This window comes from Idiotropiscis lumnitzeri, chromosome 7, assembly GCF_059441095.1.
Source record: "Idiotropiscis lumnitzeri isolate Australia: NSW breed Sydney's pygmy pipehorse chromosome 7, RoL_Ilum_1.0, whole genome shotgun sequence".
NCBI lineage: Eukaryota > Metazoa > Chordata > Actinopteri > Syngnathiformes > Syngnathidae > Idiotropiscis > Idiotropiscis lumnitzeri.
The window spans coordinates 21,668,334-21,683,333 of record NC_142397.1 but is presented as its reverse complement, the minus strand read 5'-3'; the positions used below and the strand labels follow the sequence as shown (position 1 = coordinate 21,683,333).

General features: G+C 41.5%; 1 protein-coding gene across 5 annotated transcripts in view; it reads right to left on the bottom strand.

Annotated features, from left to right (window-relative positions):
- Nucleotides 1–15,000, bottom strand: part of nf1a (neurofibromin 1a) — a 118,877-nt gene that overhangs the window by 77,819 nt on the left and 26,058 nt on the right. For 4 of the 5 annotated variants that reach the window (XM_088299937.1, XM_088299939.1, XM_088299940.1 and 1 more), the window contains 17 exons: nucleotides 13,228–13,385; nucleotides 12,973–13,146; nucleotides 12,215–12,343; nucleotides 10,798–10,872; nucleotides 10,579–10,704; nucleotides 9,998–10,135; nucleotides 9,784–9,897; nucleotides 8,516–8,595; nucleotides 8,192–8,315; nucleotides 4,932–5,178; nucleotides 4,768–4,841; nucleotides 3,826–3,909; nucleotides 3,151–3,537; nucleotides 1,912–2,051; nucleotides 1,670–1,792; nucleotides 231–314; nucleotides 1–108 (listed from right to left, as the gene is read on the bottom strand). The exon at nucleotides 1–108 is cut by the window's left edge and continues 9 nt beyond it. In XM_088299937.1, the coding sequence (XP_088156063.1) occupies nucleotides 1–108; nucleotides 231–314; nucleotides 1,670–1,792; nucleotides 1,912–2,051; nucleotides 3,151–3,537; nucleotides 3,826–3,909; nucleotides 4,768–4,841; nucleotides 4,932–5,178; nucleotides 8,192–8,315; nucleotides 8,516–8,595; nucleotides 9,784–9,897; nucleotides 9,998–10,135; nucleotides 10,579–10,704; nucleotides 10,798–10,872; nucleotides 12,215–12,343; nucleotides 12,973–13,146; nucleotides 13,228–13,385 (2,365 nt within the window). The remainder of the gene's footprint in view (nucleotides 109–230; nucleotides 315–1,669; nucleotides 1,793–1,911; nucleotides 2,052–3,150; nucleotides 3,538–3,825; nucleotides 3,910–4,767; nucleotides 4,842–4,931; nucleotides 5,179–8,191; nucleotides 8,316–8,515; nucleotides 8,596–9,783; nucleotides 9,898–9,997; nucleotides 10,136–10,578; nucleotides 10,705–10,797; nucleotides 10,873–12,214; nucleotides 12,344–12,972; nucleotides 13,147–13,227; nucleotides 13,386–15,000) is intronic. The other variant, XM_088299938.1, reaches the window with a different exon arrangement.

The following is a 15,000-nucleotide window of genomic DNA, read 5'->3' as shown; positions in this document are numbered from 1 at the left end:
AGCTGTGATTTGGCCTCCATGAGCTCCACTCCATCTCCCTCCTCAGGTTGCAGTGGAAGACCAGCAAGCAGAGACACAACTGCCTCCATACTGGCCTGGTCAAGATCCCTGTATCTCACACACGCACGCACACGCGTAAGCACACACGCACACACAGGCAGGCAGGAAACAATGTAGAATGAACTCAATGCTACAGTCAACGTAAGACAGTAATGGCAACCAAGCTATACCTTGTCAAACACTTAATGTCATCATCAGCTGCTTGATTGGAAGTTCCCATCACCCAGTCAGTCAGGTATTCCACCATCTTATTCCTTAAAACAATTAACAAGCAATGATGAAAATAACTAGGGAAGTAGGTAATTGTCACTAAAAGACCATTTTAGCATGCATGACTCAACAGAGTGGCTGGCACAAAATTTATAACCTATTATCTCACAAGAGCGGGAATGGCCTGACCTCCTGCTCTCAAAAAGACGGAAGTACATCCCAGTGCTTAATGTTTGTACTTGACCACAGTTTTTGTAATTCTATTTGCTGTATTAAATACTACAAGACAAGTACATTCAACAAATCTGACGAGAACTAGGGAGAAGGATTTTTTTCCCTGATGAGGCTGCAGGGCAGTTCCCTGGGCCTAAATTTGACGTGTAATTGTGAAACACTGTTATTAAGTGCTTGGGTGATGAGTATATTTTTGTCAGTGCAGCGGGAACCGCATTGAAGCGGAGAGTATACTACTTTTAACAGCAAAATAGAAGGCAATTTAATAAGCGTCTGGACAACCACACAGGACCGGAAAAGGAAAACAGAAAGATATTACATTACATCATGTTACGGTGTACATCACTCCAGCGGAGTGGCCAACAAGGTTAAAAGTTCATGTATTATATTGAGTATTTATAATATCACAAATAATATTTGTTTGTTTTCACAATACAGTTCTGAGTTCCGATTTTGAAAAAAAATTACATTACATATTTATCTAGAATTATTGTAAATAAATTTAGCTTTGCTTAAGGACCATGAAACCCATTTAGGAAGGAATAAATAAAATTTTATATTTGTTTGAAATTGCAATACTGAAAATGTCTATACAGGAAAACAAAGTAAGCTGTTATCCACAATGTGAATTTCAGAATCAGAATCGGAAATCCCTTTATTGTCATTGTACTCAAGTGTGCAAGTTAAAGGACAAGAGCCAAGACGGTCCATTTTTCACGAACTAGCTCAGTTTATAAATTTTTTGATCAGGAAACTTTTTTTCTATTAATTTTGGAGAAATTAGGAAATAAGTGATGACTTGAAAAACGCCAGCTTTTGAGGACTATGGCTGCGACCCCCTCTGATCTCCCGATGGTACTGCAAGAGTAAAGGTACAGCTCTGGGGGGTTGGATGCATTTTGGTGCTGTCATTTTTACATGTAAATCTATTATATAAGTGCTAATGTTAACGTCAATGAAGCACCCCTATAGGAAATACAAATTTTGATTATCTGTAAAAATTATATTATATAAAAATTATATCTAAAAAGGATATGACTTCTTAATTTGTTATATAGTCATATTTGTATAGTTTAATATAACCCTTGTTTCAGGTCACTGGCATTAACCGGCAACATTTTATAATATATACACTGAGGGATTAACTATGGAAAAAGCAATTTACCTGAACTTCATTTCCTGGCAAAAGGACAGGTCGTCTCTTCTCTCCATCATTACCTCTACTAGCTGGCACAACTTGGTTTTGATCTGGATAGCATGTACCATGTTGCCAAGAATGCGAACATACCTATGAAAAACATCAAAAGACAACAAATGTGAAGAAAGTCATCAAGTGCATCTTGCCTCTTTTCAACTGATATATTACTACAAAGACACCACCGCATGTCCACTCAAGGAATTTCTGACCTGACGAGGTTAAGCATCATGGTTTCAATGCTAGCCTGTCCGAGGTGTTCAGAACTGCCCTCTGTGTGGTTATCCAGCAGGTTCTTCATTATTGCAATAGTCTGCTCCACAAATTGGGTGTTTGTGTCATTGATAGGAACCTGGAAAGGCACAGCCAAGCATTACATGTTAAACACAACACATTAAGAACACAGAGAATCACTTGTTGCACCCTAACGCTTTTTTTTTTTATTTATTTTTTTTTAAAATAGGTCACATCAGACCCATGCCCCTTTTTCAGTACAGGGTCATATCTAGGCTCAGCGTTACTCGCTTTGGTTTTGGGTGGCCCAAATTCTACAACGAAGTAGTAATAGTGCTACCCCAGCTGCACGACAATTAAGGAGAGCTACAGTTTCCTTTTTGTACAGTAATTTTCAACATGAGGTGGTAATTATACATATTTATTGTATACTGTGGAGACTGTGATTGCTCAATGTCAATATTTGACCAGGACATGACAAAAGGCAAAGCTATTGTGTGACAGAACATTAGAATATGTTTATAATTCTGTATTGTTGCTCGCCAGCAATGACACGGCATTGACAAATCTGCTAGGACAATGAATGAACTGCAGCAATCCTGCTCACCCATGTTGTTTTTGACTCAGTGTGTGCAATTACTGAAAATAAATTTTGAAACTGTTACAATAAGGCTGCAACACAACCTCAATGGCTTAAAGGGGTAGTTTGCAGTTTTCAAACGGAATCAATTTCAATGAGCATGACTTATTCATGGTAGAGTGTTGCAAAACACTAAATGGTACCAGCTTGATGCATTTTTTGGAACGTACATGTACGATGAAAAACAAAGCTGCCGGTGTACACACACGGCTATAGTTTGTGTGCGCCTACAAATGATTGCCACCACCCTCAGTTAAACCTCCTGTTTCTACAGTCACAGTTCTCACTCAAAGTTGTTTTTTTAACTGAAGAGCATTAAAAAAATATTCTGCAGTCAAGTGTTTTGAGGACTGTAAAGTCCGCCTTTAATTTATAATAGGGCCGGTCCAACTATCTGAAAAATATGATCTCTCTGAATAAACTTTTAAATTACCTATACCAGATTTGCCGAGAGAAATATTGCAATGTGTGAAATAATCTACGTGTGAGTACTCCGTTAGTTATGGACATTGGGCATTAATGGTGAAGAAATCAATACCATCAGATGGGATACGAGGGGTTAAAAAGATCCACTCACCGGACCCTGTGTGTCAAAGAATTTACCAATGCTGTTCCTCAATTTATTGAAGAGCATGGGGTAAAGGGCAGGGCTAAGTTCCAACCCCAGCAAGTCTTTAACGTTGGTACGGACATGAAGGCCGACTCGGTCATGGCCACACACCAGCAAGGCCAGCAGCCGATCGATAAAGCGGCTGACTGGTGTCTCACTGTAGGCTGATGAGGAACAGGAGGCTAAGGCCAAGGGGTTGGAGATCTCACACGGGCCCATGGAGATCATAGAATGCTTGCGCTCACTCATGGAGCCCATCGGTGGGCTATAGGTGGCAGGGCCGGGCGTGCTGCGCTGTTGGAGGCACACACCGCCCAGGGCGCAGAGAAAGCCAGTCATGTTGATCCACTCCTGCTGTTGGGAGACAACACAATCAGTGGATGGCACCAGGGTCTCAAACACCTTGATTATACGAGAGTGGGCCCCTTAATACCACATTGCAAGCTGTGAGCAAATGTGGATATTGATTACTTAACAAAAACATACACAACCCTATAACGTTTTACAACTACTTTTCTTTTAAATATCACAGATAAACAGAAAGAGGAGACTAATCCCTCTATACATACAACACAACTTTATTTGTGTGCGCATTTCACAAAATCTACAGCTGTAAAGAAGCGCTTTACATAGGATACCTACCTGCCCATCATCTGCCTTGTTTTTGGGGAAATTTAGGATTTGTTTTGTTGCTTGGTCCCATTTTGCATATGTGTCTTCCCAAGCCTGATGGTGGAACAATGACGCACAATATTAACAGAAGTGGACAAACATCAAAACACTAACTTCTTGACATTTTTAAGAGAAGTGAAAGAATGGAACCTTGGCAACAAAACTTTACAAGAAATATATTTTCAGTTCAAGCGCTATACTTTGAATCCCGACCAGTCTGTAACGTTGGCGACAACACTAACTCCACCTACTCGGGTTTCAAAAACACTGTCACCACATCGCCAACTTGGGCGCCTGGGCCGCTCAAACAGTTTTATTTATTAACATACACTCGCACAGCACAACCTGGCATTCTTTACATTGGGTTAGCTCTGTTGCTTTGCTAATGAGCATCCGAGTGGTTCTCTCTCAAGGCATGACTAATCAATTTCCACTCAATGCAACCGATACACTAACATTTTGATTATTCCTGGTTGGAGGGACAGAGGGATTACGCCGCAACATTGCTGCTCAATGCACGTTGCTACAAGTGTAATCAATCATGAAAATGACAGAGGGGAAACAAGCAAGCTCTTAATAAATCTCACAGAGATGATCTTGGTGCATGTTTCATCCTTTTTTTTCCAACACGTTTTCACATTTTTCTATATTTATTTTTACCTAAACATCGAAAAAACAAGGTAGTGTAATTTATTTCAATGGGAAACATTGATTAACGTTTCACTTTCCTAATGGAGTCTCCTGAGCCAAGTTTGTGAGCCAAGATTCAACTGCCACAAAATGAGTTTACAAAATATTTTATTATCATTAGCATTATTACATGGTTTCACATTATCAATAGGTTAGTTTTAGCTACCATGCTTTCAAACATTGGCAGGCTGACACGACACAGAACCATGAGAATCACATCACCTCAATGTTTCCTGGTGTGGGATGATCAATCCTCCTGAGCAAGGCCATGACTCTCTTTTGCAATGTGGAGCGACCTAACATCAAAGAGAATCGGGAGATTTTTAGGCTCAGAATCCACATTATTCTGCTTTAGCCCAGCACAATCTGTTTTCTGTGTGATTTACCTGTTCCCATCATGTTACTTATGGAGGCAAGTTCACTGAAAGTGGCGTAGTTGGGCAGGATGGTCTGGACGGACACCTCGTCAGCGGCGCTACGGATGTCAGCTTCTTCACAAAGGTGGCGGAAACATGACATGGCAACTAACACAGCCTCTGTGTCTGAACTCCACAGGAACATATAAAGAGACACTTCCAGCTTGGTCTGAGCCTGCCTGCAGATTGGAATACCTCCACCCATGGTGGCACACTCCTGTTGCAAGCGCAAAAATATTCATTAATCATAACTAACACAGCATGCAACATAGCCGTCGACAGACACCATCACAGAGCAAAGCATCTCACATACTGTGTTAATGTTAACTTGGCCTATTTGCAACACAAACAACCACTGGTGTTGGGTGGAATACTCATACCTCCAAAAATCATCACTTTGCAGGTGACCCCAAAAACGGCATATTTATTCAAACAATAGCGTTTCATCATCGAAAGAGCAAGACATTTTCAACGATGGGTAAATAATACCCACACGTGTAGACTGACCATTAGTATAGACACCAATTTGTGACATGGGAGGTTACGGCACGACACCGGCGAAATGTTCTTGTTTTATTTTTTTTTTTTTTGCTGAAAGGAATACAGAACAAGAGTATGATTTTGCACCGCAAGTTACTATAAAGTAAGTCGATTCAAATTTTAAATAGACAAGACTGAGCAACTACAATTTTAGACACACGCACATATACAGTGCTGTGAAAAAATATTTGCCCCCTTCCTGATTTCTGTGTTTTTTGCATATTTATCACTCACAAAGGTTTCATTTCATCAAAACAATTTTAATATCACACCGAGATAACCCAATGATAGATAAAATGCAGTCTCTAGATGATGATTTTATTTACCAAGGATGGATAAACAATACAAACCTATCAGGATGTATGTGAAAAAGTAATTGTCCCCCTTTGTTAAATCACCAAGAAACTGTGATTCACCACAGTTTTTGGATTTTAATTTCACAGGCAACAACCAACAATCACCTTTTTTTAATCAAGTAATCACTTAAATCGAATCTGTTAGGCAAAGAACTGCAGGGCTTGCCGGCCTCAGTTAAGGTCAGCGTTTGTGACTCCGCTGCAAGGAAGAAACTAGTCAAAAATGTCATTCATCCATCTGGCGTAAAAATGGCACTGCATCTGATAAAAAAAAAAAAAAGAACATGATGCCAACAGTAAAGCATGGTGGTGGCAGTGTGATGGTCGGTGGCTGCTTTGCGTCCTCAGGACCAGATCAACTTGCTGTGATTGTCGGAAAAATTAATTCTGCTGTTTATCAGAAGATCCTGAAGGAGAACGTCCGGCCATCTGTTTGTGCCCTCAAATTTTAGCGATCTTGTATCATGAAGCAGGACAATGATCCGAAACAAGTACACCCCAAGTTCGGATTTTAATGTAATTGAGATGCTGTGGTGTGACATTGAACAGACAGTTCATGCTAGAAAACCCTCAAATATGGCAACGTTGAAACCATTCTGCAAAGAAGAGTAGTCCAAAAATCCCTCCACAGCAACGTGAAAGACTCATCACCAATGATTGCAAACGATTGATTTCAGTTATTGCTGCCAAAGGCGGCATAACTCGCTATTATGTTGAAGGGACAATTACTTTTTCACATAGGGCCAGATAGGTTTGTATTGTTTTACCCACTTGGTAAATAAAATCAGCATTTACAAAGTTACAAAAGCGTGGGAAAAGGTTCAGATTCACCCGCATCCTCTCAACCTATCATAGCCATGCTAAGTAAACTTGATTACATCATCAAACCTACTTACTCGTTTGTAACCTACAAATAACCTGTAGCGAAACATGCAAATCAGTGATTTAGTGTTTTGTCAGTGTTATCTCAGAACTCTCAGAATAAAGCACCGAACTGGACTGAAATAAAGAAAAAAAAGAGTGCGGCAAAGCAAAGGGTTATTCATAAAAGAGGGAGTGTCATGTGTCATGTACTTTTTGTTAGACTTAACATTAAGTTGTCTATTTTCTAAGATCTAAAAAAGCTTTAACATGTAAATTCACTAAAGTTGTTCAATAAATAATGCACTCGAACTAAATCAGGTTTTTGAGTTTTTATCTTTTAAAATTTTAACACCATTTTACCCCTTTTTTGTCTGCCAATATTAAACTTGACAACATGTTGGAACAATGGAGACCTCCAGCAAACAGAAGAGCAAGTTTACGAAAGAGGCATCGTTTTGACAGTCATTTGGAATTGGTTCAATTCTGAATTGCCAGTCAGTCACCAACAAAAAGACCTGCAAAGTATGTACCATATTTTCAAAATCATAAGGCGCACTTTAAAGTCCGAAATATTCCCCAAAACAGACAAGGCGCCCTGTAATGCGACCGCCTTGTGTATAAACTAAGACCCATAGACCTGTACACGTGTTATTGCCTTAAGCAACAGGCATGATCACCTTTAGGGAATTTCATAGTGCATGTTAGCATACCCTGCTGGTTAAAGTCTGAGACCACAGTGTGCAGAATTGACTGTGACAAATAAATTCTGTGAATACTTCTTTGATGGTTTGAGACAGTCAGAACGGACCAGTATGTACGTGCGGGAGAAAGCTGGACAAAAAGGCAGATGTTGACAATGTCGTCTTCTGTCTTATCATTCGCGTTATTGCAAGCAAGACACATCACAGGTTTAGACAACAGACTGCAAAAAAAAAAAAAAAAAAGAAAAACACTGACCAGAGAACACCACTCACATGTCTGTAACCAGCCATCTGATTGGCTGAGGCTGATGGGCTCCCAGAATGCACTGCGATACTCTGTGTTATTTTTATTTCTTTTTGGGATATGACTGACATGAGAGATGCATGTTTTGTGTTAGTTGTATTTCTTTGTTTCATTGTTTGCTTGTATGCTCTAAGGAGTGTGGTGACTAGTGACATCCCTCCCCTGACATGTGTGATTTGCTGTGAAACCAACTGCCATTGACAATGCTGCCTTTCTCTAAATGAGACCTAGCATGCACAAGCTAGTATGTGCCTCATAGTGCGGCGAGTCCAGTGTATTGTGTTAAATACAGAAATTGCACCCACAACTGACGCTGTGGCCTTTAATACGGCGTGTCGTTTGGCCGTGAAAATATGGTACTTCAATATTGACTGTACAGCAATAAGTCTTACCACTGTTCATGATTTCTAATACACATACAGATGCTATGAGAGTTGTTTGGTGCTGCAGTAAGTCAGACAATACCTTGTTTTTTAGTAGAAATTTATTCCTGCAAATGAGGATCTCTCGCAACCACTTGAGAACTTCGGTGCCATTGACCATCTGCTGGCCAATCAGTTTGCGGCAGATGAGGAAAAGCACCTGTGAACTAATGGATAAAGATGTGCGTCATAACGGCTTAAGTAAATCAGATCGAATTAGGCTTGAGTTGAGTGTGTGGACCAAGCCAATAATTTCATATTGCATTAATGAATAGAATGAGGTCACACAGTGTCACATGAAGCTGATTGAACAAAATAATCCAACTTCGGCATCATGTCCTGGAGTGTCAAAGTAGCCTTAGAGTACCTGATATCCCAGAAAGTCTCTATCGAAGCATCGGGATTCCACTGTTCAATGGACTCTGGCTGGTGTAGTACTAAAAGAGCCTAGACAGACGGAAGGGGATAAGAAGAAAAGCAAAGGACAAAATCACAATGAGGAAGGGTGAGTTTTCAAAGACTTGCAAAACCATTATAGGATAGAAAAAAAAAAGTCAAATTAAGGTTTGTTTCCTAATTCATATATCAATTTACCTATAACAATAGTTTATGTATTATACTCATTAAATATATTTTTTTTATTAATATATAAGTGAAGGAAATTGGCAGCGTATACCATGACTGTTTTCTTTTATGCCCCACTTATTTGTTTCAGGATGATGTCTTTGAAAAGCCATCAAAGCTGTTTGAATCACTTGGGGAACATTTTAAAGCACTTTCAGCAAATGGTCTTGTCTTTTGCCAACTACTTCTATTCTTTACCAGGTAGCTGAAATACTCCCATACTGCTGACTTAAATGACCATGGAGTGATCATATAAATGTTTATTAGTACTATACAATATACGATGGGTTTTTGTGAATTGAATGGTTTTGGGCTTTCTAAAATAGTTCGACTAAGGTGTTATTTGCCTTTAGGTGTGCATGGTGGACCACGTCAAATACTCTCATCCATAGATTCCACAGTCATGTCGCCTAAAACCCTGATGACACGTGAATTCTACGAAAGTCCTCAAAAGCCGACCGAGCCAACAGACATGAACTGCTAAGAACAAAGAAGAACAAACTGCTCGAAGCAGTGGAAGCAAAACTCACCTTCGCTTGAACAGGCGCCCCACCCAGCCTAGTAATTTAGGAGTCAATAATAAAGTCTTCTCAAATAATGGGAAAGGCCCTACTGGGGGTGTGGTGCCATGCCACAGGAGATCACTGGATGTCAGAAACAAAAGCCCAAAAATTTTGGATCATCTGAGAAAGAGAACAGGACTATGCAGGGTCGCGCTAAATAAATGGGGCTACAAGACCAGATCCAAACTTTTGTGAATGTGGAGGAGAAGACAACACTATACAGCCTTGCTTCATCTTCCCTTTACGACCAAGAACCTGTTACTAAAAGACCTTGCAGAGTTAAGAGACAGGGGATTGTACAACATCCATCACTATGACAAAATGAAGAAAAATCCCTCAAAGGCATTTATTTAAGAAGTAACGTAAAAGCGATTCTACCAATAATTCTATTAGTCTAGGAATCAGTAAGTGTCATTACAAAAAAGTAAAATAATATTCAGCCTCAAACCTCCATGGCTTCTTGTGAGAGTTGGGTAGTGTTGGTGAGGGGCACTAGTTGAACCAGACCAATGATGAGCTCAGCTGTGCTGCTCGGCATCTCTGGAGCTTGCTTCACAGGGTTCTACAGGACAGCAATGTAAATTAAAGATTCTTGTTCAGCTAGAAATGGTCTTGAACCTGCCTGAATGAAAGTACTTTTTGTAAGATAGATAATTACTCACATGCAACATGAGCTTGGGGTCAGCATGGATTAGTTTGACCAGAGCAAGAAGGAGGCACTTGTAACTTCTCGTATCCAGTTCTGTGGTTTTCTCTTTGAACTTAAGGCTGGTTGTCACTTTACCCTTGAAAGTCAAACTCTGTGCGAGATAACGGTTAAAGAGAAAAAATAATCAAGATTCAACACCGTAATAATTGATGACAATCTCAGTGATGACAAGTATGCCGGTCATACTCATGGTCAACACTTACTTTGCTTGCTTCCACAGATCAGGTTCTAATAGCCTCAACTAGGGGATTTGACATGTCTACAGATCCGTACACTCAGTCTGGATTTCGACAAAACCCAAGTGCCCAACTTTAATTCAATACAGTACATTGACAGTACATTTGAAGTAACGCACATTGCGGTCCACCCTTCAATTAAAAACTAAATGCATTGTAAAGAACCGCATGAGCTTCTTTAGTTGGGGCTTACATCATCTTGAGCAAAACCAATCATTCATTCCAGAGACAAGTTGCATCACAGCAAATAAAATACAGTCGTAATTTTTCTATTTACTGTAGGAATTTGTAAACTCACTGGTGTCATGCGAAGAGGAGCATGGGTGCTTTGGACTACCCGGTTGAGTGTGTCTGAGAACATAAAGCGAAGCTCTCCGGAGTAGCAGTACACAGCATCTATCTTCGGCCACCAGTCCAGATGAGACTGCATGAAGGCATAGACAAAATGAAGTGAATGGAAGAAAAAAAAGAAGGACTGCTTAAAACAAAATAGACGTAATGGCCTCTGGAGACTTACATTGGTGATTATTCTGTGCAATGAGTTGACCAGGACAAAGTGAAAAGTCGACGGAGAAGATGAAGCCAAACACACCTTCAAATAAAAAAAAAAAAAGAATGGTCATCAGAAGTTTTAATTAATCACCAACAACAGTTTTATTATAGATGAGAATTAAAACAACAGTAACAATTACCGTATTTTTTACGGCCATAAGACGCGCTGCATCAAAGGGCGCAACACCAGTTGAGGGTGCTATTTCCATATTTAATGCATATACTAGGCGCGCCGCACTACAAGGCGCTAGCTCAGCCGCTCGCGCTAGCTGCTCGCGCTAGCTCAGCCGCTCGCGCTAGATGCTCGCGCTAGCTCAGCCGCTCGCGCTAGCTGCTCGCGCTAGCTCAGCCGCTCGCGCGAGTTGCTCGCGCTAGCTGATGCCAGCTCACCAGGACTCAATCCTCTAAGGGATCACTGCCAGAGGTATCACCCCGTTTTAATGACAGATGTCCTTAAACTATAAGGAATCACTGTCAATAACACTGACTCTAACCAATAAAAGGTGTCATGGCAATAGTCTACTAGACAATATCAGGGGAGGGACTTCACTGGTCACCACACGCCTTAGAGTCACGGTTTCAAATCAAAACCAAAAAAAAAACTCAGCATACAGCAAACAATGAAACAAAGAAATAAGATTAAACAAAACATGTATCTCTCATGCCATCTATATACCCAAAAGAAATAAAAATAACACAAAAAGATTATAGCAATGGCTTCTTGGGAGCCACTCAGCCTTAGCCAATTACAGCAATGGCTTCTTGGGAGCCACTCAGACTCAGCCAATCACATGGCTGTTTAGAGAGATGTGCTGTTGTGCTTTGGGCTTTTTGCAGTCTGTTGTCTAAACCTGGGACGTTTCTTGCTTGCAATAACATAAATGATAAGACAGACTACAACATTGTAGACAGCTGCCCTTTTGTCCAGCTTTCTCCTACACCATCACCCAAACACCATAGTCACATAAGGTATAAGTCACGGTCAATTCGAAGCATAGATGACTCAGACTTTGACCAGCAGGGTGTGCTAACATGCACTCCGAACAGCCCAATGAGTAAAAGGGTTGATGGTCGCGAGTGATGCTAAGTCCATATAATGGGCGCGTCGCTTTACAAGGCGCTTTGTTTGTTTTGGGGTAGATTAGGGACTTTAAAGAGCGCCCTATGGCCCGGAAAATACGGTACTTTTAATTGTATTATTTTACGTTTCTTAACGGCTCTTCAAATGTGTCCGAATTATTTTCAACCCATTATGGGAAAAACACACTTAAAACAGTAAACATGCATCTGGTTCAGGTTCAGGTTAGACTAAGGTTAATTTTGTCCTTTGTTAATGCTGTACGATATTAAATTACTTAGCAGTATTGCTCATATGAACCCACCTTAAAGTGCTGGTTGTTGTGAGGATTGATGCGGAAACAGGATACAAAGCAGTCCATCATGAGCTCAACATCAGCATTTTGGCTGCCCGCTCCTCTCCAGAAGGGTTTTGATGGGTTGAACAGCAAAGCCTTAGGACAAGGAAAAGAGGGAGAGGTCATATATAAAATTCTGATATTTATATTCTAGTCTGACATCACGCAACTAATAAAATAATGCAAACATAACATATACATACTAGGAATAATGGTTATGATATTAAGAACCAAATGCGTAAAAGTATAGAAAAATAAATAAATGTATGTAAAATCCAAAAACATCAAAAGTTTCAAAAGGGGCCAACTTGTGTATTTGAATGATATAACACTGTCAATGAATTAAGTGGCTTCCCATAAACAATGACTTCAAGGTTGACTGAATTTTGTCTGGTTGATGTCAGCAAGCATGCATTTCACTGGAACCATCACAAAAATAAAGTCAAATTGAAATTGGGGAAATTCCTTCAATAACATAATTATAAAAGTGGCATGAATACAAAACATAGGGGAAATTCCTTCAATAACATAATTATAAAAGTGGCATGAATACAAAACATATCAGTGGGTTTATAAATTAGTGCCCCTTTATCTTTTGCATTGAACAAACAAAAAAACTGACAGATGATTGAATTTAACTTTAAATTGCATTCTTTCTCACAGTATCAAATAAGCACTATCAGAAAATACACAGGAAGGGAGAAAAACTAATCAAATATTCAGACCTTGAGATCCATGACAATGGACTGGACAAGGAGAAAAATAGTTGAGTGATCCTCCCAGTTAATATAAGTTGATGCTTTACACAGTTTTACACAGGCAATAGCAGCGCTTTCCATCAGCTGCTTGCTACCACCCTGACCGGCTAACGCTTTCCGTAAACTGTCCAAAAATTGTTTCTGCAGGCACAAAAGACATGAGATCCAGTGATTGTCTGACAAGGGTAGATCATTTTTTGTGAGTTCCTCTCTCCCGCTTACCTTGTTGGCCTTGCTATCTTCCACAGTGTCTTTGGAGATTGTGTGCGTGATCTCTGGGCAGAGGATCAAGAGAATGATCTGAAGTGGCCACACTGCAGCCTTCCTTTTCGCGCTCTCTGCAAAGCTATCCACCAGGTCAAACAGCTTCTCAGCAGCTTCTGCAGGAACAACAAAAGCAAGTGGAATGACCACCATTTTCCGGTTCCGGCGCCGCGCGAGTGGCTGCCTGTTTACAGCAGCGTGGCTCACTATTGAGCCTTTTTCGTGTGTTTTTTCCCTTTACCCTTTTTTATTTTATTTTTACCTCACCTCAGCAATGGACATCCAACTTGCGGTGGTTTTACTACTGTTGGGGGCTGTTTTTTGCGCGATCGTGTCCGGAGACGAAACTCGGAGCTACGGATCGATCGTGTACACAAGAGATCAGCTGTTAGCACTCCGTGCTAACCCCGCGTGGGCTCCCGGAGCGAGACCCGATATTCCCCGCGAGCTGAGGAGGAAGAGACGGGGATGTCGTGCGGGGGCTAAACGCCAGGCAAGGAGGAGACGATATCACCCCGTCCTCCCGTCCGTTATTATGGGGAATGTTCGATCCCTCTCCAACAAAATGGACGAGCTAACAGCGCTAACCCGGCACGAGAGGATTGTCCGGGAGGCTAGCTTGCTGGTGTTCACGGAGTCGTGGCTAACAGAGCTAACGCCGGACGCCGTCGTGGAATTGGACGGCTTCCAAATACTACGCGCGGACAGGACACTGGAGAGCGGTAAGAGAAAAGGGGGAGGGCTGGCTGTGTTTGTTAATGATAGATGGTGTAACCCTGGGCATATAACTGTTAAGGATCAACTTTGCAGTCGGGACATTGAGATGATAGCTGTTAGCATGCGTCCGGTCTATCTACCGCGAGAGTTCAGTCATGTGATCGCGGTGGCGGCGTACGTGCCTCCCTCTGCTAACGGTGAGACAGCCTGTGATGTACTGAATGCAGCTGTGAGCAGGCTACAAACACAGCACCCAAATGCCTTGTTCCTTATCTCTGGTGACTTCAATCATGCTTCTCCTTCCTCCTCTCTGCCTTCATTCACACAATATGTAACATGCCAAACCAGAGACAATAAAATATTGGACCTCTTCTATGCCAACACCAAGGAGGCGTACACGTCACTGCCCCTCCCCCCGCTGGGCAAAGCTGACCACAACTTGGTTGCTCTCCTGCCTGTGTACAAACCTCTCGTCCGCAGGCAGCCAGCTGTGACACGCACAGTTCAGCGATGGTCCGGAGAAGCCGAGGAGGCCTTGAAGGACTGTTTCAACACAACTGTGTGGGAGGTATTCAGCGAAGCTCACGGTGAGGACATTAATGGTCTAACAGACACAGTTACAGACTATATTAACTTCTGCATGGAGAACACCATTCCCACCAGGACTGCAAGATGTTTCTCCAACAACAAACCCTGGATCACACCGGATATTAAAGCTCTCCTGAAGGAGAAAAAGAGGGCTTTTGTTTCAGGCGACAAGGACGAGCTGAAGAGAGTGCAGCGTCAGCTGAGAAGGAGGATCCGAGAGGGGAAAAAGTCCTACAGGATGCGGATGGAAGAACAACTGCAGCGGAACAATGCCAGGGATGTCTGGAGGGGCCTGAAGACCATCTCAGGCCACGGACAAGCAGGTAAGACCCAGAAGGGGGGGGGGGCTTCAGTGGGCAAATGAGTTGAACCTATTTTTCAATAGGTTTGATCAAATGTCTGACCCCGCTCAGGCTTCCCTGATGC